Source organism: Cryptotermes secundus, unplaced genomic scaffold (assembly GCF_002891405.2).
Source record: "Cryptotermes secundus unplaced genomic scaffold, Csec_1.0 scaffold123, whole genome shotgun sequence".
In the NCBI taxonomy this organism is placed as follows: domain Eukaryota; kingdom Metazoa; phylum Arthropoda; class Insecta; order Blattodea; family Kalotermitidae; genus Cryptotermes; species Cryptotermes secundus.
This window is the reverse complement of record NW_019736394.1, coordinates 1,114,381-1,142,224: the sequence shown is the minus strand read 5'-3', so window position 1 is coordinate 1,142,224 and position 27,844 is coordinate 1,114,381. Positions and strand designations below refer to the sequence as shown.

Here is a 27,844-nt window from a genome sequence, read left to right as displayed (position 1 = left end):
GATACAAACTCTGTCCCAAGTGCCAACAATTTATATTATTAGTTACTACAGGATTCTGACAATGGTGTATAACACACTGATATATTGGGTTTTTGGACTTTATCCATCGTCCTGGTTTTTAAGATAACTAATAAAATATGACGTTTCGGAAACTGATCTGTTTCCATCCTCAGGTGAAGGAAAACACCTATTCTGTTGGGTCCGTTAGAAATCACAATCGTCCAGTGATTGAGGCTAGCTCTTTCTAACAGACCCAACAGAATAGGTGTTTTCCTTCACCTGAGGATGGAAACAGATCAGTTTCCGAAACGTCATATTTTATTAGTTATCTTAAAAACCAGGACGATGGATAAAGTCCAAAAACCCAATATATCAGTGTGTTATACACCATCGTCAGAATCCTATAGTAACTAATAATATAAATTGTTTGCACTTGGGACAGAGTTTGTATCATTTATCGTGTAGAGTGCAACAGGATGCTTAAATATAATAATGGAAAACTTACGTGAAACACCAAGATCATGCTAATTATTCCAATGCCTCCGGTAGATGGGGAAGTATTAGGTACCGCTGCCAGAGGAGGGAGGACCTTTCTGACAGGAAGGGACCAACTATTAGATACCACTGCCAGTAGAAGGTTGGAACCTCGCTGGCAGAAAGGGGCTAATAACGAGCACCAGTACCGGTAGGGTATGGAGACAATAGAAATTAAAAGGGGGACGCACAATGGACCAATAACTGGTCTAAGTGCATGGGGAAACCCACCCCCTCTATACTCGATACTCAGTATTCCTCAACAAAGTATTTCCTGCAAGGCCAGAAAATGATATTTTTCCCCCACCTAATTTGCAGTTCCCAAACAATGAATTTTAGAAATTTCTGTGACCTTCAGCTTCACAGCTGGCCTCTCTGCTGTCTTACTGATTATGTTGCCACAATGCCACTAGTAGTCCAGTATTCTGCTGTCATCCATCATAATTTCCTTGAATTAGTACATTTACCAGCAAAGACTGAAATGTATTCCTAACACAGTTTAATTTTAAAAATGAGAATATATAAAGATGTGTTCCACCCTGCACCTAGTTGGCCATGGTGATCATTTACTGGTGATGCTAATCTTGTAGTGGTATAGTTTATGTATATATGTAGAAATTTCCTCCCATGTTCTTCATTCTGTGTGGCATCTTTCCTAAACACACAGACACACACACTCTCTCTCTCTCTCTCATGATATCTCTGTCATGCTCTCTCTCACACAACTGCAATAAATGTACCTGTTGCATATTATGGAAAATTTAGTTTCGGTATCTTTTGAAATGTCGTCTGCTCCCCTTTGTATTGTTGATTGGTTCAGATATTTTTGTGCAGTTTGTGTAACAAGCTTTTGTGAAACAAGTAACCCGTTTTTAGAAAATCTCTTTTAGTAAAGGGCCTTGATGACTTGACACTTGTTGGCTTTTCAGAATTCACTTCAGTTGCTTGTTCTGAAGAAAAATACCTTTTTTTTGGTGTCCCTTCAGTCCCAAAACTAGAGAAGCTACTTTTGTTTTGTGAATTTCCTAGAATATTTTTAATGAAATCTAAATTTTAGTTTCAAAATGTCTTCTGAGGTTGTACACTCTTAGCATTTCTTACCCTTTGTTTAGATGTCATGCATATTACTTTATTCTCAGCAAAACAGTGTTTCTTTTTTCATTGCCCTTGAAATACTTTGCTTTCTTCTTACTCTACTTCTTCACTACTCCTCTCAGCCAAGGATTTTATTTAGGAAGTGAATAAGTTCACATAAAATATGCACCTATAATAATTACTGTGTTACAGATCAGACACTTCATTGTGCTATATTGAGTTTCCTTGAATGTGTCTTAACCTTGAACTGACTTACCAAACTCTGATCTATAGATTGTGTTTACAACTGGTCTGGAAATCAATGGAATGGCTTTCTTGGTAGCATGCTACAGTTCCCTCCAGGAAGCATAACAAAACAAATCTTTTCTGTTATATGTCTGTCTGGAGAGATGTTTTCTGGTTCAAAAGACTTGCAACAGCCATTGATACTATATTGCAGTTTGAATTTGGTGTGGTTGGCTTCAAAACACTTTTCTATAGAAGTTATCATGTCACCCTTCCTACAGCTTTTTTCCTTCCCTCTCTCTTTCCTATTCTTTGTGTGGAATAAGTACAGCAATACATTGAGGAAGATCTATCTGGCCAATGATTTCTGAAGCTTACCTTGAGCCCAATAACTTGTTTGGAAAAAACAAAGTGTCAGCATGGGTGAAATAATCTCTTAGCCTTTTCAGTCAAATACTACATGAACACAAGTTTGAAGTGTCTCTTATTCATCTTGCCAGTGCTTTCAGAAATCTTGAAATATTCGTAGTTCTCTCCATGCATCTCTTCATTATTTGATTTTCCATAAAACTGTTAAAACCTTCAAAAACATGTCTTATTTCATCATGTCCTATAGCTTAATTATTGTTTCAAGTTTTTCAAATTGCAAAAATTAACTGCAATAATGGCAGTTATGTTATTACTTACAGTGATGTCATATGTTGTTCAGCAGGTATGCAATGAAATATTGCAAAAATATGCCTATTAATTCCATGTCTGTCACACAACATGTGACAGTTCACAAGAAATGAAAGGTTTTTTGAAATTCAGTTTCAAGATATTTTATTAAAATGTGTTGACATGGTCCAGTTTTAGCCTAATAATTGAGGATTAATAGTGGACACCTTACATGGAGACATACATGAGCCTTTCCATATCTTGCATGTAATTCACATAATGCTTACTGAAGCAAAAAATGTTTTGAACAAGTGCTGTGTAGAACAAAATATACACTTTATTGCCAGTGCACATTTTCTGTAAGTTTACATTTTTGAAATTAAAAAAAGTGAGCGAATGCAAGAGAATTGTTACATTATGCATGCATTTCCAATCTTGCCCCATTTTAGTGCCACTGATCTTGGAATTACTGTTTGGTGTGATACAGGCTTAAGTAAAGATGTGCACACAGCACTTAAGCACTGGAAACTGTGCACATTAAAGACTCTTTATTGTTTGTATTTGTTTCTGTAAAGGGACATAGAACGTTGCATTTTTGTGGTGCTCTGTGAGAGGNATACAGGCTTACACAGCACTTAAGCACTGGAAACTGTGCACATTAAAGAATCTTTATTGTTTGTATTTGTTTCTGTAAAGGGACATAGAACATTGCATTTTTGTGGTGCTCTGTGAGAGACTGGAAAGTGTGTGTGAGGTTGACTAGAAAATCCCAGGAATGATTTGATCAAGTTAAAACTCAGCTTCTCAGTTAACTGAATATATGGTTCCACTTACACACTGCAGCCTGGCTTGCGTTTCCTACAAGAATAATGGATTTGGTAGTAAATGGTGCAGCATAATTCCTGTGGGGGATATTGTTTCTTTGTATTGATGTAATAACAAGTAAACCAGAGACCACAGTACAAGTTGCTTTCATGATTGATATTACATGGGTGAGTTGTGATACCAATAGTTCATTGAGTAGAATGATTGGCTTCAAATTGAATGGCCTCTGTTCAAGTTCTGGGATAAGGCAATTGAAGCTGACTACTTATCTCTCTGAAATTCTGAAGAGTAAAGGCATGCATCTCTTTTTGTTCCATGGTATGGTGCTTAATTGGAGGCAGCTTCAACTTGTCCTTAGATTCAAAGGCGCCAGAGTTTTATCCTGTTAAAACATTGGTGTTGCTCAAAATGCAAGCTATTCTGAAAATTCTGCAGTCTTGCTATCCTTTTGTATTTTACGCTATAGTTGGTCACATGACCCATAAGATTACCATTACTTCCTGTATTTATCAAAATTGCGGTGATTCTTTATAAGATGCTCAAAGTCCAGCAGATAACTTTGGAAGACTTAGCACGTAGGCTTTAAATTAAAAGGGTAAACTCTTTTATATTAGCTTATTTATAAATTAGTAAGAGTGAAGGCATGGGGAGCTGTTTTGTAAATGCAATTTCTAATAAGGAAATAGAATCATATGAATGTCTTTTAGGAGCTGGGATAGCATAGTTAGTATAGCAACTGGCTATGGGCTGAACAGTTGAGGGGACGGAGTTCGAGTCCCGGTAGAGTCAAGAATTTTCTCTTCTCCACATTGTCCAGACCAACTCTGGGGTCCACCCAGCCTTCTGTCCAGTGGATATTGGAGAGCTCTTTCCCCGGGGGTAAAACACAGGGGCGTGAAGCTGACCACTCACCTCCAACTGTTGCTGATATCAAGAAAATGTGGATCTATATATCCATTCCTCCATACACCTTCATGGCATAATAATTAANCATAGTTAGTATAGCAACTGGCTATGGGCTGAACAATTGAGGGGACGGAGTTCGAGTCCCGGTAGAGTCAAGAATTTTCTCTTCTCCACATTGTCCAGACCAGCTCTGTGGTCCACCCAGCCTCCTGTCCAATGGATATTGGAGAGCTCTTTCCCCGGGGATAAAGGGCAGGGGCCTGAAGCTGACCACTCACCTCCAACTGTTGCTGATAGCAAGAAAATGTGGATCTATACATCCTTAGATCAAAAGCCTTAGATTAAAATTATGACAGGTTGGAAAGAAATATTCGTTATCTTTCTGAGTAGAACCCAACCAAAACTTCCTGGGAAGCCATTCATAAAGGATTTGTTAAAGAAAGATATGAAATTTGTGATCAGAGGATATTTTAGTCATTATGAAAGTTTCAAGTGATTTTTTTTAATAATCATATGGTTTAATCTCTGCAGGAGCAAGTATGATGTGGAGAATGAGAACTGCAGCCCGAAGGTGAATGGGAATTTGTGTCTGGGAAAACGTAAAAGGAGTCAGATGAAAAAACATTGTGGCTATCTTCAGGAATGGCTTGACAAATCATGGGAATTCCAGCAGGAGCCCAAGACAAGATACAGACTGGAAGACGAGCCTATCAGCAGAGTACCTGCATCTTATTGGCCAAACAAACCCATGCCTTTATTTGATCGAAGACTTTTCCCCACTGCATCAGAACCAGCCATGTGTCGCTACTCTGTGCCAGTAGGTTACTCTCTGGAGCCTGTTTCTTTGCCTGTGTATGCAACTTATGTGCCTGTGCCTTCTGAACCAGTCTCTTCACGGAAGCGTAGCAGCAGACCAGTGGCTCGAGCTAATGGACTGCAAGGACTCTATATGTCTGCACCCCCTCTCTCACAAGACAGTTGTAGGGATATTAGAGATGGAAGAAGAACTTCATCAAAACTGCAGTCTTGTGTCGATTCTGGCACTAATGAGGAGTTCACAAGCCTGCCACCTGCAAGAAGGTCACATGCACCCGATACAGTCCATCGGAGGTTCAGCGACCCATGCATTAGAAGGTTTGTAACTGTTTAAGTGGTAAAGTAAGAAATCTTTTAAAATCAAACTAGGAAAGAATTATGTATTTTCTTCATATCTTCTTAATTCTCAGTCATTATTATGTTGTATTTTTTATTCATATTCTTTAATTGTCCGTTTCACTTCACACATCACTTTGTGGTGTTGTCGGCTCAGTTTTTGTCCACATATTTTATTTGAAATGAGTGGTATATGGGAAACTTGCATAATAGTCATACTTTGCAAAAATTGCAATATCTAAAAAGTTAAAATTAATTTAGTATACAGTTTTTATGGTGCATTGATAAGATATTATTTTGCATGTTGTGCAGTAACAGGTTTTCTTTACCACAATTTGGCACTTCAGCATTTGATTGTTGGTTGTAAGTTCGGAAGTACCCAGTATAGCAAAATGGAAGCTTGCGCTTTTCACACTTGTAATATGTTTAACCTTTATCACCCAGGTTTAGATTTCCTACTGCTGTGGCATTGGTGACTGGATTTAAACTTGGTGGTAATGGGATATATACTGTAAACAGTGTGATGGTAAGCCTAGGGGCCTGCTGAATCAGCACATACATGTGTTGGTACAGTTGTATGACACACTGACATTAATGGTTAATTACCATCATCTGATTTAGATTATTGTTTCTCACCAATGCAGTTATTACAATTTTATAATGACTGATGATTTTTTGAATATCTAGAATAATTTTGGGTGAGGCTTTACCAGGCTAGAAACCTTTTTTCTTTATTTTGAATGTTTGATGAAAGTTTTTTCATCAGCTGTTTCATTGGGTGCATTTTGTTCCATATTTGCATGTAGGTGTGTTGATTTTGTTGTGGAACATAAAACCGTTCACCGTTGCTGTGTTCAGAACAAGATAGAAAATATATTTTTATCACTTTATGGATATTCACATGATTTCATAATATTCTCTTCATTGATCTGTATAGTCATTACCTCCTATGCTTGTAGTTCATAAGCATCAGGGCATGAAATTTCAAATGTTTCCCTGATGTTTCTTGTGTTTCTGATTATCGTAATGTTTCTTTTAGGATCTGAATTTGCGGATGGAATTAGTGTGTTGTACACGAAGGTGTCAGATCACACTGTCACATGATAGAGTGATGGTAGATGGGGTTTGCCTTGGTAATCCCATATGTTGAACTCTCAAACAACTAGAGACTACACGATACAAATCACTGTCACACACATATTACTGTTCTCAATCGTGGTCTTCACTGCTGTACTTAGGCTCCCACCTGAAGGCTGCTCATTTTGAGTAGCCTACAGGCTTACCGGCATTTCTTCTTTTCTGAGGCAATGCTTGCGATATCTGTGACTGGCCTTGCCTTCCTTTGTCATGGCTCTGTTCTTACAGTGATTACTCCCCAAATGCTACTTCTCATAGAATACACCATTCCTCTGTTGCTATTTACGGGCTGCTGCCTAATAACGGCTGACTGTTGTGATTCCACAATTCTTGTTTTAAGCGAATATGCCACGTTGCTCCCTCCTCAAGGCTGCTTGTCCTGAGTAGTCTACAGGCATAGCGCCTTTTCCTCTTCTTTGAAGGCTGTGCTTGTGATGACTGTGATTGGTTTTGCCTTCCTTCCCCGTGGCTCGGTTCTCACATTGATTACTTCCCAGTTGCTCTTGCTGCTCCCACCTTAAGGCCGCTTGTCTTGAGCGGTTCCCTGATAAGGTACGAGACGGTCCAATTGTACCACCATCATCTTTTCTGAGGATTGTGCTCTGGATGTCTCTTCTTTCGTTTCTGAGGGGGCCAACCCCTCCACAATGTCCAGTCACCCACTTTCTGTAGCCCAGATGAAGACCTGACTATTTGCTTTTCGATCTCCAGCTCTACAGTCTTCTTGAAAATCCTACCAGATGTCCTCTCCTTGCTCAGACACAACTGCCATTTTGTGCCATGCTCCTGTATTCCATTGTTGCATTTCAGATTTGTCTCTTATTGACTATCAGTCCTTTATGACTGTGACCCTTATGCTGTGCAGATCCCTAGTTCTGTCCTCAGTCCTCTTTGTTATGAACTTCTTAATGCTGTGCCACAGCCTCTACCTCTTTCTGATTCACCTCCGACTCTGTGGCTTTCACCTTTTCTAGGACAAGCTTAATTTCGGCATCGATTTGTTCCTGGACGTTCTCTCTCCTGGCCTCCAACTTTCCTCTGGGCTCCCACACAGGCCCTGGCCTCAGGTATCAGGTTCTGACAGCAACAGCTCACGTTGACAACCACAGCAGTCCTGTGACTAACTGCAAAAACTAACTTGTCCTGCTTAATAACATCTTGGCATAGACCATGTAGAAAACACCATTCCTCTGTTGCAGTGAAATTGTTGCTTAGCGATTGCATGACATTCCACTGTTGCATGAGCAGCCATCAGCATGGACTGTGCAGAAAACACCATTCCTCTATTGTTTATGGATCACTGCCTAGTAATAACCGACTGTTGCAACTCCACAGTTCTTGCTCTGAGTGAATATGCCACAGTATTATAGCAGAACATCTCCATATTGAACAGGCTGTCATAGTGGTAATACTCTTGCCCTGTATTCAGGAGGTGCTGTATTTGAATCTTGGCCAGAACATCAGCTTTCCTGACTGAGGGTATCATGGTTTTCCTGGGACCTTATGAGGAAATGTCAGGGTAGCATGTGAATGAAGCCATTACCACTCCCTTCCAAATTCTTCCCAGTTCATCATTGATCTCTCCTCCCATTTGATGTCCACAAGGAAATTTTGTTGTAATTTTGTTCATTCACTTCTGTTCAGTATTGGGGATTTATTGTCCTTTTTATTTCCAATATGTGCCATTAATGATGAAGTATCAATTAACTGATTGTAAAAATGTTATCCTTCCAATTTATGTTGAGTATCCACCTGACGATGCTTTAGTAGAACTGAAACATGCACTAGAAATAAAAGTACCAACAAGGTGAAGTATTATTCCCAGTTGTTGTATGTCATGGTTGTATATCAATAAATTGTGTATATGAGGGTCATCCAAATGCTCACTGCACAGTGGGGAATAGAATAATGAAATCTTTTTAGTTTGTTCATGTGAGATGTGCATTTGATTCTCTTTCTTGTTTTTTTATGTTATTACCATGTAAATGTGTCTAGTCAGATATCATGTAGTGATAAGTGCTCTCATGCCTCAAAATTCAAACTTTATTTGGCAAGAAGTAATCTGAGGTCCACACTGAATTGTAAGAAGTCTGTGGAGATGATGCAGTGGATTGCAGTATTGTATCCCGTTGCGCATCATGCTTGTGTGCTGGTTGCATAAGCATCACAGACAAAGAGTGTAGGAGACCATCACCAGTTACAAAAGATACATCCATGGTTATTATTGGCATCCTTACGAAAGAAGGCCATCACATAGCTTGTGACACATTTCCTTGTGAAACAAATATTCCAGTATTTTCTGTTTTCAGAATTCTGACTGAAATACTGTAGAAATGAAAGCCACTGCAAAATGTGTTCCACACCATCTGACCAGTGGCAAAGAAGGAAATAATATGGTTTCTTACTTTTAGGGTGGGGGCACGCGGTAGCGTAGTTGGTTGAGGCACTATGTTACAAGCTGGAAGGTCGTGGGTTTAAGTCCCGATGAGGTCATTGGTTTATTTTCACTTGACCTAATCCTTCCAGCTGCACTATGGTCCTGTGGTCGACTCAGCCTCTAATAGAAATGAGTACAAGGACTATTCTTGGAATGTTCTTGGGTGTAAAGGGCAGCTGGTCTGTAGGGCTGACAACCTTCCCATCAACTATGAGCCATTTGTCTAGAAAATGTGGGAGCCTCGACATCTCACAACCCATGGCCTGTTACAGGGATACCTTTACTTTACTTTAACTTTTAGGGCAGAACATAAAACATACAGCTGTTTGAAAATAAAGGTTTGGGTGCAGAGAGTTGTATTGTGGAATTGAGGTTATCATGTAATGTGAAGCTTCATGATCCCTGCATCCCTTGTATTATTAGGATAGTCAGATTAAGGTATGTTGAGTTGGACATATAACTGGAATGAGAAAAGCAACAAATGCATATACCAAACATCACAGTTGGTGTGTGAGCACCCCTGTTCATGTTCAGGAGGTCATTGACACCAAGGCTGGCTTATATTGATATTTTTATGGTTTTCTTGATCCATCAGACAAATGCTAGGTTAGTAACCCAAGCTAGGTAATGATTCACAAATCGTCCTACTATTCAGTGCTAAATTGTGTGAACTGCTGATTGCATTATTAAATAGGCAATAAATAAATAAGAAATAAGTACAGAATTTTGAGTTGGATGCCTTGGAAAATAATCAGTTGTGAAGACTAAGGAGATAGGGTATTAATGTAAAAAAAAGTTTTTGTTGATGTTTATGGATTGAAGTGATTCAGGATTGTATTGGATGGTGGGCTTTGATATTAGAAATATTGGTGCCTCAAGTCCTGTTAACAGAAAGATTGTTTTAGTGCTTATGTTTCTAGAAGTGGACATAAGAACATTGCTTGTTGACAGGTCACCTGCTGCAGTGGAGAGGGCACCATCTCCTTGCTACAGTGCAGACAGTTCAGACTCTAGTGACACATGTAGTCATGCTAGCACTCCAACATCAAATGCACTGGTGCTGAGTCTTGTGGTGCAGGTGAATGCCCTGCAAGAAAGTAACAAGCAACTGTACCAGGAATTACAAGCGATGAAGGCAGAGCTTGAAACTCTCAAACAATCATGGCAAAAGCTTCCTCCTCAGTATGAGCCCGGAATGCTATCAGGTATGTTCTGAGAGTTCTTGATCCTTGTTCTGTAGCATCCCTTCTTCCATTTTAAATTGAATTGCTTCATTACTTCATGAGGAACGTTTGATTCATGCTGATTAGACTTGACATATGACATTTGTGCTGTTGAACTCTGTCAGTTCCTTGAGTGATTGGCTGCATTCCAAAAACATTATCCTGTGTGTAACAGACATGAACAGTACATGTGAAAAGAAAATATTTTATGAAGAGTAATAGCAGGGGTGGGTATATGCTATGTGCAGGCACTGAGCACACTGCCTCTTTCTTTTTTGCATTCCAACTCTAACTGGTATATGAAATTAAGTTAAAATGTGGCAAACAGCCTAAATGGGAAAAGAAATTCATATAGAACTGTTGTAAGGAAACCTCATGAAAAGTGTTTACTTTTAAGATTTTGAAGCAGATTGTGACGACAAATGCTTGTAAGAAGGGTGACATGCAATGTTAAGGGAAGATCTAAAGTTAAAATCAAATAAACCCCCTTCTTTGTAAACCTGAGTTCATTGCTATAAATATCAGAAATTTATGACAGGTGTCTGTGTGTAATAAGTGATCCAAATAAAGCAGCCCAAATTTCTAAGAGGACAGGAATTACAGGTGTGAGCTTTGTGGAGAAATAAAGTTTATAATTTTGTGTTGTTATCCATAGATTCAAATATCCAGTCTTTTAGTCTATGTGTTATTTCAGATATTTATATATTGTAAGAACAGTTGGTATACCTTTTCATTTACTGGCAGACTTAATACGTGAGGTTCGCGATGCAGCCAGAGTGCATGAGGAGGTTCTGCTGTCGAGAGTATGTAGCATGTTGCAAGCTGCGGGGAAGATGAACCCATCTAATCATTTGGTGAGTAATGTGTTATTGTTAGTCTTGAATACATAAACTCATGTTCTTATGGATAGTACAGATAAAACGCTTCTTATCACCAATATATTGTGCACATTTTTCTGAGTTAAATAGGACAGGACTTTAGATTACAACATTTTGGTTCCTTCCCAGTTATCTGGGTATTTGAGTTTGATGTAAGGCTGGAATGCTGTTCATGTTCTGACTGCTATATTTTAGGCCTTCTTTACAAAGTAAAAACAGAACACCTGATGTAGAGATCACATTTGTCTGTCTGTCCCTTTGTAACATATTATCAGAGCCTAAACCATGGGGCAGATTTTCTAAAAACTTGATGTGAGAGGCTGTACCAGTCTGTAATAAACCCCAGTTCACATATGGCTGTGAATAGGTTTATGCCTGTATTTGGTATATGTTTTAAGAAATTTTGCTGGAACACAATGAGGGACATTTCAACTAAAAGTTGGTGGGCAGTTCCAATATTCACCCATGTTAATCCAATACAAAGCCTAGTTCACAAAAAGGCTGTAAATGAACTTTTTCATGTAGTTCATAACCTGTCTCACAGATTGTATTGAAATTTGATATTGAAGGCTTCCAGCAAAAGATACTGGGCAGTTTTTTCAGTCATATTAATTGCTAATAAATCCGAGTTTGCATAAGGTCATAAATTAACTTTTTTTTGTATTCCATAATCCCTTCTATAGATTTTGTTGAAATTTCATGTGGCGGACTCACTAAAATTGTTCCCATTTTTGAGTAATCTCAGTAATCTTCAAAGAGCATTATTGGTACACTAATATATACTACCATATTTACTCTCATAATCTCCCCCCTCCAATGTTTTAGAAAAGAAAATGAAGGGAAAAAATGTTGAGTAGTTTTCATGTCTTGTTTTAGGGAAACCCATCATGCTTAAATGATCCTTCATGAAAAGTATGGGTATAAATAGTGCACTGAGTGACTGCACAGTCAGACAGTTGGAAATTTTATACTATGACCCACTAGACTGCCACTTCTGTCAACAGATGCCGCCACTAATTAGGAGATACTCAGCAAGCACTGCTGTGCATTAGTAACAAAGGCACAAGCCTCTGATGAAGCAATGCCATATGTGAAGCAGTTATTAGTCTGTGATTTGGTGAAAGGTGTTATATTTCAGTCTGAAATGTGTATACTGGGGAAGAACTACAACAGCTATACACTGCATTTCAAATTGTCAGTTATTTCATGTGCTGAAAAGAATGGTAATTGAACTGCAGCACATGAGTGCTGGCATTCATGTGTTACTGGTTAGGACAAAAAGATGAACTACATGAATCAGAAAAGTCTGCAGTGGCATAAGAGGCTCAAAATCAATATGTAGGGGAAATGAAAAACAACAAGATTTGCATTTTGTGCAAATGAAAAACCAGTAGACGTTTGCACGGCTGTATTCTGTGATAACATGCAATCTAGGCCAGTAGAAGCACAAGGGAAGGGGACGCTTCTATGGCAAGGAGATAAAGAAATTGCATGGTGCCTGCCTGTGGCTTCAGCAGAATTTAGGTAGGCAAGGCACACAATTTGCAATGAAGAGAATTTGAGCTAACCATGGAGAAAGAAGATAAAGCAGATTACACAGTTAAAGAGAGCTAGGAAGAAGCTAAAAATGAATTTGAAGTGGCTGGGGGTTTATTTTCTAGGCCGTGGTTAATGAACCAGGACAGGAACTGGTTCAGAAATTCCAACCAACAAAGCAGATCACAATATCAGAATTTCTTCAACTTGTAAGGAGTCTTCTGTGGTCTGGTGGTCAGAGTTCCTGGCTACATATCCAGAGGACCCGGGTTCGATTCCCGGCGCTACCGGGATTTTCTGAGAAGTAGTGGTTCTGGAATGGGGTCCATTCAGCCTCATGAGGATAATTGAGGAATTGATAATTCAAGGAAGTAGCGGCTCTGGTCTAGAAAACCGAAATTAATAGGAGTGGGGATCCATTGTGCTGACCACACAACACCCTGTATCCACTAAAGTTGGCACTAACTTCGCTGATAAGCAGAGGTCACTCGGCCGGTATAGTTCGCTTGTGGACTAAAATCACGGATTCTTTTCTTTCCGTTTTTTATTATTTTGTAAGGAGTCTGAACGTTCAACAGTGGCATTACTTCCTGCAAAAACTGCATATTCTAAAAAGCACAAGAATTTGTTTCAGGCAGTACAGGAGCAGAAAAAGTCACCTCATCAAAGCTATCTGCCAAGCAGGTGTTCAGTTTTCCACATCAAGACCAGGCTCAAATGTTAATGTCTTGAATATTTTACTTTCTTTGCCCATGGGGAAAGCTGTGCATAATATTAATGGCTCTACATTGCATTCAGTATTTTATCTGCCTGTCTCCCAGTTTCAGTCAAATTTGCCAGCATTGTCAGCAAAGCAACTTTCATTACAGCTGTCTGACATAAGGCTGTTTATCATTGATGAAATAAGCATGGCTGGCTACAGACAGTTTCAGCAAGTTGAGGGAAGACTTGGACAGATTTTAAAGAGAAGTGAAATGTTTGGCAGTATGTCTGTTGTTTGTATTGGGGGCTTCAGGCAGGTGAAACCAGTCTGAGACAATTATCTATCTTCTAAAGGAAAATTGATGGTTCTGCATGAATTTTGCTGCACTCTTGGAAATTTCCTGCATATCTGAACAAAATGAAATCGTGCGTCATAGAGACAATAAGGAATTTCTTATATCTCTGAATAACATGGCTTCAGGAATGATGAATGATGAAGAATTATTTCTCATAAAGAAATGAGAAGCCAGGAGTGATGAGAGAATTCCCATTGCTACCCTGAGTCTCTTCAAGTCTAATGTGGAGGTTGAATCATAAAATAATCCAGTGAATTCAGTGAATCAGAAAACACCAGGTCAGAAACACTCCAAAATCTTACTGTTGACTCCAAGGAAAGTTGTACCAGAAGAGGTGGCTGGCAGACAGACAAATGAGAAAGGGGGCAGAACTTTAAAGAATTCTTTTTGTGTATCTGTCTCAGTTCTTCAGGTGAAGAACCCGTTGATGATCCAGAACTGTGTCAGGACGAAGAAAATGCCAACGTCTTGTCCCAGAAAATGGGACAAATAACATTTGTCTTTTCAGTTGGAGAATTTTGCTGCAACAGGATGGTATATTGTGACTCACCATTAAATAAGAGACAGCAATAGTGTATTTTATTTATTACATTATATATTGTAATGGATTTTATTGATGGGTTGCCGGCAACAGCTCTGTAAACATGGCCCAACACTCAACAATAGAGGAAACTGTGTTTTCTGTAAATCTGACCAAGGCACAATAGACTGGCTGGATAGTGATCACATGATATGTATTTACTATAGGTCCATGTCCGTTCTGTGACTATATAAGTAAGAGTGACAATTCGTTAAAAAGAGTACCCCATGTGGAGGTGGGGTTGAATACCTCCACCGTGACCCTGCGAGTTGTAGGAGACGGAAAAGGGAAGTCTCAAATCTGAGACAGTAAAATATGATTGTGAGTCCCAAGGGACTTGGACCTAAGAAAGACTGCACTGGCAAGGGCCAGCAGCATATACATAAGACAGACCCATCCTCTTGTCAGAGAGGGGGTCCCGCAGAAGCAAGACTGTAACTGTCAAACGGTAATAATTAATACCTGGTCATGAGCCCCAGATGGGGCTTGACACCAAGACTCACTGACTGACTGACCATCAGTTGCAATGTGACTTTGACTTTGACGTTAAAGAGTCAGCCGTAAGCTGGAGGAGTGAGTCAGAAGAATTTTTAGTTCCGAGGTTCTAGAGTGATTGAAGACAAAATGGCAAGAAGACTTCATAGTAATTTGAAGTGCTAATTTCTGTGTTGAGAACCGTTGCTTGGAGACGACTAGTGGGAACTGAGAATCCTAGTATGTGTGTAACAGTGAATTTTAAAGTGTAGAAATAGTGATAGCACTATAATTACGTGTAATTACTGGTAGTGTGTATCAGGAGTAAATAAACTCATTCATCCAATCCAAAATCCGCGTTATTAGTCACTAATACACATGACAGTATTCTACCAGCCAGGGGCACAGATAGCACTGTAGCTGGTTGAGGTGCTATGCTACAAGCCAGAAGGTCGCGGGTTCTATTCCCGATGAGGTCATTGCATTTTCAGTTGACCTAATGTTTCGAGCCGCACTATGACCCTGGGGTCACCTCAACCTTTGACAGAAATGAGTATCAGTAATCTTGGGGTAAAGGGTGGCCGACGCGTAAGGCTGACAAGCTCCCTGTCATCTGGGAGCCGATTGTCTAGAAACTGGGAGCTTCTACATCTCACGACCCTGTGGACCTCCATGGCCTGTTACAGCATGTAAGCACGTTCCTGAGGCAACAGATGCGCACCCAGCAATGGAAGAATTGTTGGACGCATTGTTTTCTGTACACTGTGTGTTTATATGAAAGGAAAGTATGTGACCAGTTTTTGTCAGAACTCATTTTTTTCAGAATAAGGAAAGTAGGCTAGAAATAAGAGAGTTATGATATCACGTTGCTGTATTTATGTCTGTGTATCCTCCCTCGTGTCGTTGCTAGGCAACAACTCTGTAAACATGTTCCTGTGGCAGCGAATACAAATGCAATAATAAAACTGTTGGACATGGTGTTTTCTATGCTGCCTTTGTCGTATCAGATGCTCAGTATTTAGTGAAAGGAAAACAGGCTGTTAGTTCCTCTTATAACTTCTTGTTATTACTAGTATTTAGCTCAGTGAAAAGTATTGCACACTTAAATTTGTACCGTGGACCAGTGTTTGCAGGGCCTTGCTCTGCTCCTTTAGTCAAGTGACACACTTGCAATGGGCGTACATCGAAGTCAGTATTGTACTTGTGTCCGTGTATCTTTCGATTTTAACATGGACGACACCACGGAAAGATTTTATCCTTAAAACCATATCCCATCCGCCAGAACAGTGTCCCGTCTGAAGTGATGACATCTGTTGGAAATGAGGTGCGAATTGCCGATGAACCTCATAATGTGATTGTGCGATAACGAAATACATATAAAGATGGAGCCTGGCCTAACCTAAACTAGGGTCATACGTTTTTTCTAAGACATTCAGCTTAATCCGAATCTCTGTGGCTTTAATACGATTTTTCCAATGATGACTGTGTGCACATTCCCAAAGTTTTCAGCAACATTGAATTTCTTCGAAATGTATGTTTATGGTCAGGTCCCAAATGTCTTTGTTTTTGGGTGCTAGTTTTAAAACATATCCTTCTGCTTTCATCAGAGTCGAATGACTTCGCAGTCTCCTTTTTTCGCGGTAGCACAGTTGGCGGTCCACTTCAGCTTCGCTTAATTGGCCTGCTGCTTACAGCGGGTTCCGCCCAAGTGAAGATATTTCTCTTTCCCCTTCGGATAAGTACATCTCAGCTTTCTCAAAACATCGTCACAATAACGCAAAATTCCCAGACACTGTGACAAAAACCGTCATAATTGTTAGAAACGTTTTATTTACTCGTACAATATTGCATAACGTGTTAAGATGGCTGACACTAAGTGGTCGCGATATGAATACAATTTATTAACGTTTAACAACAATCTAAAAATGATCTGCAAAATGTCCCGCACCTGTACTCGTGCCTCCAAGGCGGCCGCTAAAGTTGGGGTCATGTCGCCGGAACCCATTTTGCTAGTTAATACGGGGTTCTTTGCCCCCCCTCCCCCTCCTCCTCTTACACGCTCTCTTCTGCGGCTTGATTTTTTCACGAGTATGCTAAACGCACACGATTGCAGGATCGGACACTTTCAGGGCGTTGATTGTGTAACAGCTGTTTTGAATGTTTATGCATTGTGTTGCCCTCGGCTTGTGTATAAGTAGACTGTATCTTTGTTGTCGAATATCTGTAAAATTGAAAAATGCATTCCACTCAAACTTCTCAGTCGCCTTTAGGGCCTCTGTTTTTCGTCGATGAAGAAATTTAGCGATAAGCAACAAATAACCACACATTCTACGTGCTTTCTGATATAATACCTAATCGAATTGAATCCCCTAGAGTGTAATATGCAGTTAGAGTTTTCGGGAGGACAGGTGCCCTGCGTGCTTACAGCCATTCATATCCACCTCGTATTAAAAAATACAGGTTTCAAGAAGCTCTTCTAAATAAGCATTTTTCACGAAAATGGCGACAGCTGATAGAGAGTTCTGTTGACAGAGCCACCCACCGGCAAACTCTGTTGCCATAATCTTAGGATTCTGTTGGAGACATTCGCCTTTTTGTTATGTAGAAGGCAAAATGTTCTCGTTAATTGCATATTTTAAGGTTTATGTAAATATAATTACATCGTTAGTTTAAATATAACATTTCTGCACTTTGTAATTAATGCTGTTGTGTACTGATAATGTTTCGTCGGCCTGGACTAGTATTACTCACACGTCTACATGATTTTAAGCTTAAGATAATGATGCTGTTATGGGGAAGTTAACTGAAAGAAAACTGTGTCTCATTTTGGAAACGAAAGTGTCCAACGGTTAAGACTTAACTGATTAACGGTGACAGCTGTACTTGTAGGTTAAGTTTGTCACAGAATAGGCAGTCGAGGCTGCCCGATGCATCCCGGTGTCCGGTTACCCAGGCGACCCACTCCCTCTGTCAATATTAGCCCATGTAAGTGGATGGATTCATCAGTAATATGGCGGCGATCAGGTTTCGGCGATCCATCTCCTGTCAGCGTCCTCGATTGTTCTCCATTAGCCCCATTCCCAGTGTTTTTGTCTTGCTGCGGGAATCCTGCACGCCACAGATTGCTGAGAACCTTCCGACTTGCGGCTAGTTCTCAGACATCTTGGAGTCGATACCATGTTGTACGAAAGATCAACATATCCATCCTTGTCGTGGGAAAAAGAGTGGATACGTGCTGTCCTTTATCCTGAAGTTCATTACAGATGTATTGTTCACAGAGCTGAGCAACGGTTCACTGTTGCATAGAGCCATAACGTATTTAACCATGTCTTCCTCTTATTTTCGGCGGAGCGTAAGACCGGTGGGGGGCGAACCTTCACCCCCAAAATATTCGTCACGGACCATACCTCCTCTAGAAACTGGAAATTTTGCATTGGACTAAAATGTTTCTAACAAATTACATGTAATATGAAATGGTTTCTTATATTCTCTTCTCAGCCTTTGTGATTTGGCAAGGGTAAAGTTGTTTCTGTGCTTAATTAAGCGTCACGCCATGAAGTTGTGAGGGAGGGTTTTCTCTTAATACTTAGCTATCCCGTCAATTCTCGTTCCAGCAACTGCTCCATATTCATTAATCATCCTGTCATCGACGTTATGTAGTCTGGATACTGACATCGTCGTTAAATAGCCAACTTAAAAAGAGCTGCAGGCAATCGTAACCTCGATACTAGATGGAAGCAGTGGTCAGTTTCCTCGAAAATGTCGGGGGACGATTTGGAACCCATGAACCTCGTCCCTGTAGTCCTATGGATGCATTCACACCTGGACTGAGACACATGAAATGTTTGCGGAACTATTAACTTATGTTACACAGTATTTAAAGATGGACGACAAGGAGCGCACACGCTTGCCTTTCTAAATGTATATATTCTCGTGGACGAGTGCTGGAGGATCGCGCCATTTTCTCATTGCATTTCAGCAAGTTCTCATTTGCTCATTTGCACCGGTACCGATGCATCTAGTGAGTGGCAACTGTTGATACACTGCTCCTCATATTTTAGAGTTTATATTCCAGATTTTTTTTTTCACCGAAAAGCATTGTAATTTTCAGTTTTCAAAACTATCCCTCTGGACAACGATAGCAGAATTGACGTATCCATATTAAGTAAAAAAAAAAAAAAGTAAAGCTATCCCTGTAACAGGCCGTGAAGGCCCATAGGGTTGTGAGACGTTGAGGGTCCCACATTATCTAGACAATCGGCTCAAAGATGGCGGTAAGGTCAGCCTTATGCGTCGGCCGCGCTTCACTCCCCAGGAAAATTATTTATTTAATTCTTGGTACTCATTTCTGTTAGAGGCTAAGTGAACGCTAAAACCAAACCGTAGGCCGTGTGTGGGGGGAAGCGGAAGGGAAGTGTTGGGGGTGGGAGAGGGAGAACCCCTAATATTGCGCTTGGTCCGGAGATGCTCGAGAGCGGCCACCATCTGCTTTCGTGAATAACAGAAACAAAACAAGGAGCCCCAGACAAAACTGATGAAGCCTGCTGTTACTCGTCCCTACCTCATAAACGTCCAGTACTACAAAGCTTTCGTTATTGTTTCTGTATTTAGGTAGTGTAAGTTTGGCAAGTTACGTCATGGGATGGGCTTCAGTCCCACTAGAGTCACAGTTTTGTTACACTTGCGATAGTAAATTTGTTGCCGTTCCTTGTTATTGTTGTTTGTATCATTCTTTTCTTTTTTAATGAACATATTACTTAACTACAGTACGCCAGAATTGTCAGATGTGAGCTCAGAATTTTACACCGTCGTTGTGATTGTGATTGTTGGTGGAGAAATCAGTATTTTATACTTCATTTGTAGGATTTTTTATTACTTATATTAATATAAAACTTCATGTCCGTAGCTCCAGTAATTCGTAAACTGTTGCCGTCAGACTGAAAGATGAGTAATTTCACACTGCCATCATGTGTGTTGCGAGAGCAGTGGAATTTACTGGTGTATTTTTTATTTGACTACTGACCTTTTCGTTGCCGTAATACGTGGGTCTGAATTCAACCAGAGTAGTACACCTCAAACGTAATTTTTTTATGCACAGCAGCTTAATAAATGTCTTTCATTTTCGAAACACTTTCCGGGGAAGATTCCAGGAGCTCCCTGTCTCAGTGGAGATTGCAGCGCGCCCCCCTATACACCCACTATGTCCATATCTGATAACTAGCAAATTGCGCCTCAGGTGTAATGACACTGGTACCACTGTTTCTTATTCTGCACATGAGTGATCCTAAGGAAAGTTACGTGTGTGCCTTAAACAATCAGACGCCTACAGAATTTCGGGATCTTGCATTAAGCGGTGCTAGTGACGCCATTTCACAAATTCGTACGTCCGTCATGCTATTATGCTGCTGATAGTAGGAACTTGAAATAACGGTAGCCTCCAGTGGCATAATGTTCGTAACAAATGTTGCGATAAGCTGTCATCTGGGGCTCACACAGATCCGATGAAAGTGGTTTTTATTCAAGAAAAGTAGGCTTATGAGATAACTGTTCTGTGTGCCTGTCTCTTTCAGTCTTGGAATCAGTTCGTCTGTTTTGGTGCGAACGCTATTGGAGGCCACTGAAACCTCGTGCTTTTTAATTTTGTAAAATCAGTAATAACAACATGGCCAACGCCAAACTTGTGAGGTGGGGGTGACCTGCCGTTACTTAATATAGGGTCTTTAAGTGGTATACGGTAATATGTCTTAAAAATATGCACTTTTGTTAAGGTATTCATTGTGCATAGAATTCAAAAGATTTCGACTGCTGAAAATTTTATGTTTAGCTGTCGACCTCATAGCGCTAACTAAATGGTTTTTGAAGCTAGGAATATTGTGTTTTGTATGAAGATGGGCCATAAACATACACATTATGTGTGAGGTATTGTTCATAAGTCAACAGTTACAAGCGGTCTGAAAATTTGAGGTTATATCCAATAAATGTAACATTAACGGAATCTGTAGGCTTACGTAAGCAATACTTCTTCCTGAAACAGGAAAAGGCGTGATTCAATCCAATTCTCTGTTTATGTACATGATTACTTAACAACTCGGAGGTCAGTTGTAAAGTAAGCACGCGCGAAAGAAGGGAACGAAAAGACAAATATAAAACAAGGCATTTTGTATCATATAGAAAATAATAAAAGTTCAGTAAATCCATTCACCTCACCCATTATACATTGAAAAAAGAAGTATATATGTATATTTATAGTGAATAAATATTTTAAAAATTAAGAAAATACCACTGTAAAATACGATTAAGATAGCTTTGTTCCAGATACATCAACGGTCCAACATCTAACATCTAGCAGAAGAATAATTTTTACTTAAAGGGTAAACATTGAACAAAGAAAAGTTTCTGATATGCAGAGCAGGAACTTGAAGACTAACAGTTTCCAAAATATGACAGAATTTAGAACCAAGGTAAACTTGAATATGGAAGAATGCATGAAGTTTATACCTACTCCTGTGTAAGGTGTGAGATTTTAATTGCTGTAAAGCATACACGTAACTTAATAGAAGTTGGTAAAGAAACGATTGGCACAAAGGGCCGCAAACCTCTGCTGGACGCGTTCCAGTTTGTGAGCATTAGTAGGATTCCAAACATCAGGGGCATGTTCAAGTTTATGTGTAACTAACGTAAAGTATATGTACATGCATTCAATGGATGTGAAGGTTAAGGTTGCTCTTCGAAATAGACCCAGCAACTTAATACACTGAGGAAATAAGTAGTCTGCAAGATTATAGAAATGAAGTATAGAACCGAGAAGTATTCTCAGGTCTTTGCGAGAATCAGTACGAGTTGTAGAGGATTGACAAAGTATGTTCTCGTAAATCAGTGACGACGATGATGATGNGAGGCGATACGTTCCTCCGAAACGTCGGTTAACACCACATATACACGGTTTCAAATCCCAGAAAACTGCTTTCTTCATAGTCACCGCCGTGAAAGCCTCAAATCTTACAGTATATATACAATTGCAACCAATCAAATAATCTCGTCCATGACCATCTGTGCAATGAACGCCACACGCTACCTCATGGACAAAGTTGCATGACCTAAATATAATATTAACGACACGAGATATTTAGGTCTAGATATCTCTGTAGTAGGAAAGTAAGCTTTATGAGTGTTTGCGGGAACTCGCTTGTCTTGTTTTCCCAAAGAGAGAAAAATAGGATAAGAATCCAAAAGTAACCAGATCTAAATGTTCAAATTTCTTTCCAGTTTTGAGATTTGTTATGCTGGTGAATATATTTTGCAACATGAAAGACTGAAGTTCTTTGTACAGCATACTAACATTGGAGCATTTACATAAAAATAGCGTTTGAAACATGTGTTTTGTAGCAGCTTCCTTAGTCCACCCTTTGCATATATTTTTGTGTATCCTTTTTAAGGCTTCTTGAACTCTTTACTGTTTGTTTTTATTTAATGCTAGTTCAGTGGTACAAATGTTATAAATGCGGTACCTCGTCTAGAAATTTCGATTCTGCACATTGTCAACGGTGTTCATTATGTTATTGACATTCTTAGTCCCGTTTGTAACCCTGCAGGGCACCTGTTAAGTTCGCTTTGTCTCTCCTCTCCTCTCATTTCTCTGTCTGCATGATACAACTCGAACAGCAGAACTGATTTTCATGAAATCTGATGTTGAGCGAGTTCACTAAAATTTGTCGAGCCTTACCAGTTTCGGTTAAAGTAGAACAAAAATAATGATTATTTACATGAAGGCATACATGCGTTTCTTTTCCTATCTCGAGCATAAATCGTTAAATACATCGGAGAAAAACTTTTTTTTTTTTCAGAAAATATGTAGAACACTGACTCTCACGTTGTGCTCAGTGCAGTTATTCCATGAATCTTTCGGTTTTCGAGATAAATAACAAGAATTGTTACGCTGTGCATAGCAGTTCTTAACCTATGTATTCAACAGTCGACGGTTGTCTTCTGAACATATCTGAAGAAAACCAGCGTCTCCAACTCCCGAAAGCAATTAAACGAAGCACCCTCCCACTTGAAGAACAAGGGAAAGTCTTCAAGAATACCGTCTCCTGCGATCTGACGTCATGTAATCGGTAGAAGTTTGCCGACTGTCTCCAGCTTTGCGGTCGAAGAATGAGCCAAGCAAGCGCAGTGCTCTCCTTGCTGTTCTTTTCCTTGGCATATTCTTCGACCTAGAAGATGGAAGGATAAAATTCCTTCGAAGTTTAGGAAAATTTCTGCCGGAATATGTAGTATCACATTCCCGAATGTAATACACGTTATAGTCACCGCTGTAAAACCTCAGATGTCACAAGGGAAAATCTTGATCGCGTTAGAGTGCGTTAAAACCAGGTTAATTTTGTTATTTTAATGATGGATTTGTTAAAATACAACTGTGAAGCATATATTAAAGAAGTTATATAGCCCCTGTATTTAATTTTCCCTTGGTGTGTTTAATAACGGCTGGTAATATAGCTTCAATATCGATTGTTTATTCATACAGTGTATAGTTTTGACTTCTCGCCACATTGAGTATCAAGTGTGGTCCGTCTACTGCGCGAACCAGTTGTACCTGGCATGCGCAACCTTGCGAAAGGGAAGTTCTATGTAGGTATCTCTTAATTTCCGGCCGGCTTTTGAATACCGGAAATATTGTAATGTGGACGGCCAGAGCGTTGTTAGATAACGGACCGGTAAACACCCCGCGACCGAATGCACACAAGGCAACAAAAGGAAGATGCGTCTATTGGAAGGAATGCTATTGCGCGTTGCTAGGCAACAGAGCACCGATGAAGACCCTGGCTATGAATCACGTGACTTCTTTTCTGTGTGCTCTTCCTTATGCAACAGTAGAACTGGAGTTTCTCTGCTTGGTCCGTGCGGAGGCTACGTAACGAGTATCTGTTATAGTTCAGACTAGACCCGTCCTCTCGCCAGATAGGGCACCCAACAATAACAAGACCGTAACTCTCAAACAGTAATAAATATCTGGTCATGAGCCCCAGATGGGGCTCGACACCAAGACTGTCTGACTGACTGACCGTCAGTCGCAATGTGACTTTGACTCAATCCCCGTGTGGAGGCGGGGTCGAATATCTCCACCGTGACCCTGCGAGTCGTAGGAGGCGACGAAAAGGAAAGTCTCAAATCTGAGATAGTAAAATATGGTCGCGCGTCCCAAGGAACTCGGACCCGTGAAAGACTGCGCTGGCGAGGGCCAGCAGCATATACAAAAGACAGGTCCGTCTTCTCGTGAGAGGGCGCCCAATAAAAACAGGACCGTAACTGTCAAACAGTAATAACTATCTGGTCACCAAGACCTACTGACTGACTGACTGACCGACCGACCGACCGTCAGTAGCAATGTGAATTTGACTTTGACCTAGACTAGATTGAGAGTGTAGTGTGCTGAGTGCATATAAGAGAAGTGAATGCAGTGACAGTTCAGTTAGTCCTCGATAGGAGACAGCCACGGGAAGTTCCTAGAAGGCCTGTGAAGATTTAAACTATGATTCAGTGAGACTGTTGGAGTTCTTGTGTTTTAGTTGCGTTGCCAGGAGACGACTAGCGAAGACGGCGAATCCTAGCGCGTGTGCAACGGTGAACTGTAAATTGTGTAAATCAGCGATAGCGCTGTATTGACCGTAATTAAGGGAATTTGTAACCAAGGTGCTAATAAATCCAATCATCCGAACTGGAACCCGTCATTTTCTGCACGTGTACCACCCTACACGTGACAGTATGTTGAGAACAGTAACTCTCTAATGACGTAACGACGTACGTCACTAACTGCCGATGACGCACCCTTGTCTCCATAGTAGGAGTGCAACAGTCAACTGTTGCTTGTGACTTTAATGTTTGTTTGTCACAAGCGACACTCTCTGTTGTGTAGTGGTCAAAGTTCCTGCCTACAGATCCAGAGGTTCGATTCCCGGCGTTACCAGATTTTCTGAGAGGTAGTGGGTGTGGAGTGGGGCCACTCAGCCTCATGAGGATAATTGAGGAGCTGTTTGAATGGAAAAGTAGCGGCTCCGGTCGAGAAAACCGAGATTAATGACCGTGGGAATCCGTTGCACTGACCATGCGACACCCTCTGCCCACAAAAGTTGACACTAACTTCGCCGACAAGTGGCGGTCGCTTTTTCGGTATAGTTCGCTTGCGGGCTAAAACCGACGAAATTTTTGTTACAAGCGAAGAGTTTGACGTAGTCGTAATTGTTCAGTTTATCTACGGAATTACAGAACGTCGCATTACCTACATTTTCGCGTGCTGTTCGGAATTCCTACTGCGGAACGCGGCTGTGAATTGCAAACTGTATACTTGGTTTTACAAGCCAAGCTTTTTGAGACGCAACAGTGAAAACTGAGAGTTACCGTATAAAAGTACAAACAAAGGAATTCGTTCTGTTTTATATTGAGAACTCGGCATGGAAAGGTTAGTATAATCACAGTTTTTATGTACCGTACGTATAATTGAGTTTATTTTGCGGTGGTTCGGTGTTGCGATACCGTTGATCGTAAATAAACGCCATTCCTGCGATCTGTATGAGTTAGAATCATGTGGATAGCAGCATGCTAAAACAATGCTTATTGATGTGAGCTGAACATATATTCCGCATTTCAAACCCTCACAATTACATATAGGTCGCGTTTTTATAAAGAGTAAAACAAACACCAGTCATAATATCTGCTTGCAGCTTGTATACGTCCTTTGCATGAAGTACATAAAATGGGCGCATAATAGGATGAATAGTTTAGTAATTAACTGAAGAACAGAACACTGGTAGGCTGTTCTGCAAGACAGTGCAGCGGCATTGCCCACCGAGATCAGTGCGGGCTCTATGGATAAATTTCAGTGAACTAACAACTGGTAGAAGACTATGGCCGTCAGTTTTCCTACCTTTGAACCCCGTGTGACTTATCTGTGGGGAAATTTAAATTTGAAAATCTACAGAAATAATACACGCACTTTGAAAACTTTGCTGGCCGAAACTGGAATGTTATTAAATATGGAGTGTGAACTCCACGTGCCACAGAATTTGTTACTTCGGTGTGAAATGTGCGTGGATGTTGGACACCATTCCATTATCTGCTGTAATGTCAGGAATGTGAAATGACTAAGAAAAGATGGAAGTTCAAATGGATCATGGGGCAGCGTGTGCTTTTCTTGTGCGAGAGACCTCGGTGGCGACCGGTGTCGCCGAGTGAAGCAGAGGACAAAAGACTGTTGATGGAATAAGCGTTAATGACACTGGATTTGACCTACATTATAGGATCTTCGAGATATCGATGAAGAATCACAAATAACATTTCTGGAAAATTTTTGTTCTGTGAGTTCTTATTTTCGAATAGGCCAACAGATTTCCGAACTTCTTCCACCCGTCTGGAATTACACTTGCACCCTCATAAGAACACCGCCTTATGTATTTGTTATACTGCTGGTTCGGTTGCAGTAGTTTGAGGCGTTTGTTGCTCGAAGCGAAAAAAAGTCTTGTGATGCGAACATCTGAAAGCTTCCCGCAAGTCATAAACACGGCTATTATTTTTGGTGCTGTCCATTGTCTTAAGTTTTTTTTTATACCAAGCATTTCGAAAATTAGATCTTTTTCTGTCATGAAATGTAAGGGAACAAAGTTTCCTACTTAGTTGGGCCCGTTAGAAACATCACAGGGCGAGATCGGTTGATGTCAACTGATTGTACCTTGAATTTTGTCGCATCCACGAACAGAAATAGAGAACTAAAGGTGGGAATGAATAAGTAATGTAGTAACTGTTAGAAAAAGTCATGTTACATTGTTTTGTTCATTCAGATACATCGTGTGCTGCTAACAAACTTGATTTGGATTCCTTTCAGAACGCCATCTGATGGAAAGTCAGTTGAAGAGATGAAGCTCTCCACAGCTGATCGCTCAAGTTGCTTTCTTAGTAATATTCGTAAATTTTGTAAAGAAGGAAATTAGTATTTTAGGCACTGTTTCTTCTTAGTGTGGTGAAGTCAATGAAGGAAAGGGACGTCAAAGCAAATGTTGCTATTAGATCAAAGGACTTGATAATATCAAACCCGATTCATCATCATTTGTAACACGTTACATACTGAGGGCTGAGAGATCCCCAAATTCAACACTGGAGAGAGAAATAAGGAGGAAGTGTTCATTACCTATCTTTCATATTATTCTTGCACTTTATGTGGCTGGGGAACAGAAGAAAACCATCAAAAGACCTCAGTCGATTCCAACTGCCCAGGTACAGCTTGCATGCACTGTGACAGAGCTCATCTGCTTGGATTGAGGGCTATGTAAGGATGTTTTGATGACAAGGAAGCATTTGCAAATTATGCAGTCTGGCTAGAAGTGAACTGTAGTACAGTTGCTGTGCAATGATTGCGAGAAGGAAAATGCGTTACTTGGTAGTGGCCGGTAAACACGTCAATGATATCTGGGCTGTTGCTAGGAAATCACCCATAGAAACAATAGAAAAACTGTTAGAGGCGGTGTTTTCTGTTCAGTCTGCCCTGGGGCTGTATAGTGAGGACCCCAGGCTGGTTTAGTGAGTCAGTTGAGAGTTGGCAGTGCAGTTGAACTCTGCAAAGGAGGCCAAGAAAATATGGTGCTGTTTTTTTTTCTTTTGATAGTTGACAAGAGTTCTACACTGGTGACTATAACAAGAGGATCTGAACGTGGGAAGCTGAAGAATCTCCACTATTAGGTTTTGCTAGGGAACAGCTGATGAAGACAGCTGGCTGGAAAAAGGTTTAGTGGGTGCTGTGGTGATTTGTAAAGTATGGAGATTGGTGATAGCACTGTAATTGCAGTTCCAAATGGTGTGTGTGAGCAGTCAATAAATCTATTTACCGATCCATACCCCATATGTAGTCACTCTAACACGTGAAAATATATTCAGGTTTTCTTTGTGTTTACAGTTGGGTCTGAAAGCCAGTCTTGTAGAGAAGAGCCCTGTTTCTTCCCAGAATATGGATGGAATCACTGACCAATTCCAGTGCCTCCAGTTACAGAGGTGAGGGGCTGGAGCTCAACAGAAGTCAGTTTGATCTGCCTCTAAGTTATTTATTTTTAATTTGTTCCTTTTTGTACATTGAGTGCAAATAT

General features: G+C 40.3%; 1 protein-coding gene across 1 annotated transcript in view; it reads left to right on the top strand.

The window, feature by feature from the left end:
* The window catches only part of LOC111869791, a 44,483-nt gene that overhangs the window by 9,709 nt on the left and 6,930 nt on the right, over positions 1 to 27,844 (top strand). The window contains exons 2-5 of the mRNA XM_023861561.2: positions 4,774 to 5,376; positions 9,920 to 10,173; positions 10,936 to 11,045; positions 27,658 to 27,752. Coding sequence (XP_023717329.1) covers positions 4,774 to 5,376; positions 9,920 to 10,173; positions 10,936 to 11,045; positions 27,658 to 27,752 — 1,062 coding nt within the window. The remainder of the gene's footprint in view (positions 1 to 4,773; positions 5,377 to 9,919; positions 10,174 to 10,935; positions 11,046 to 27,657; positions 27,753 to 27,844) is intronic.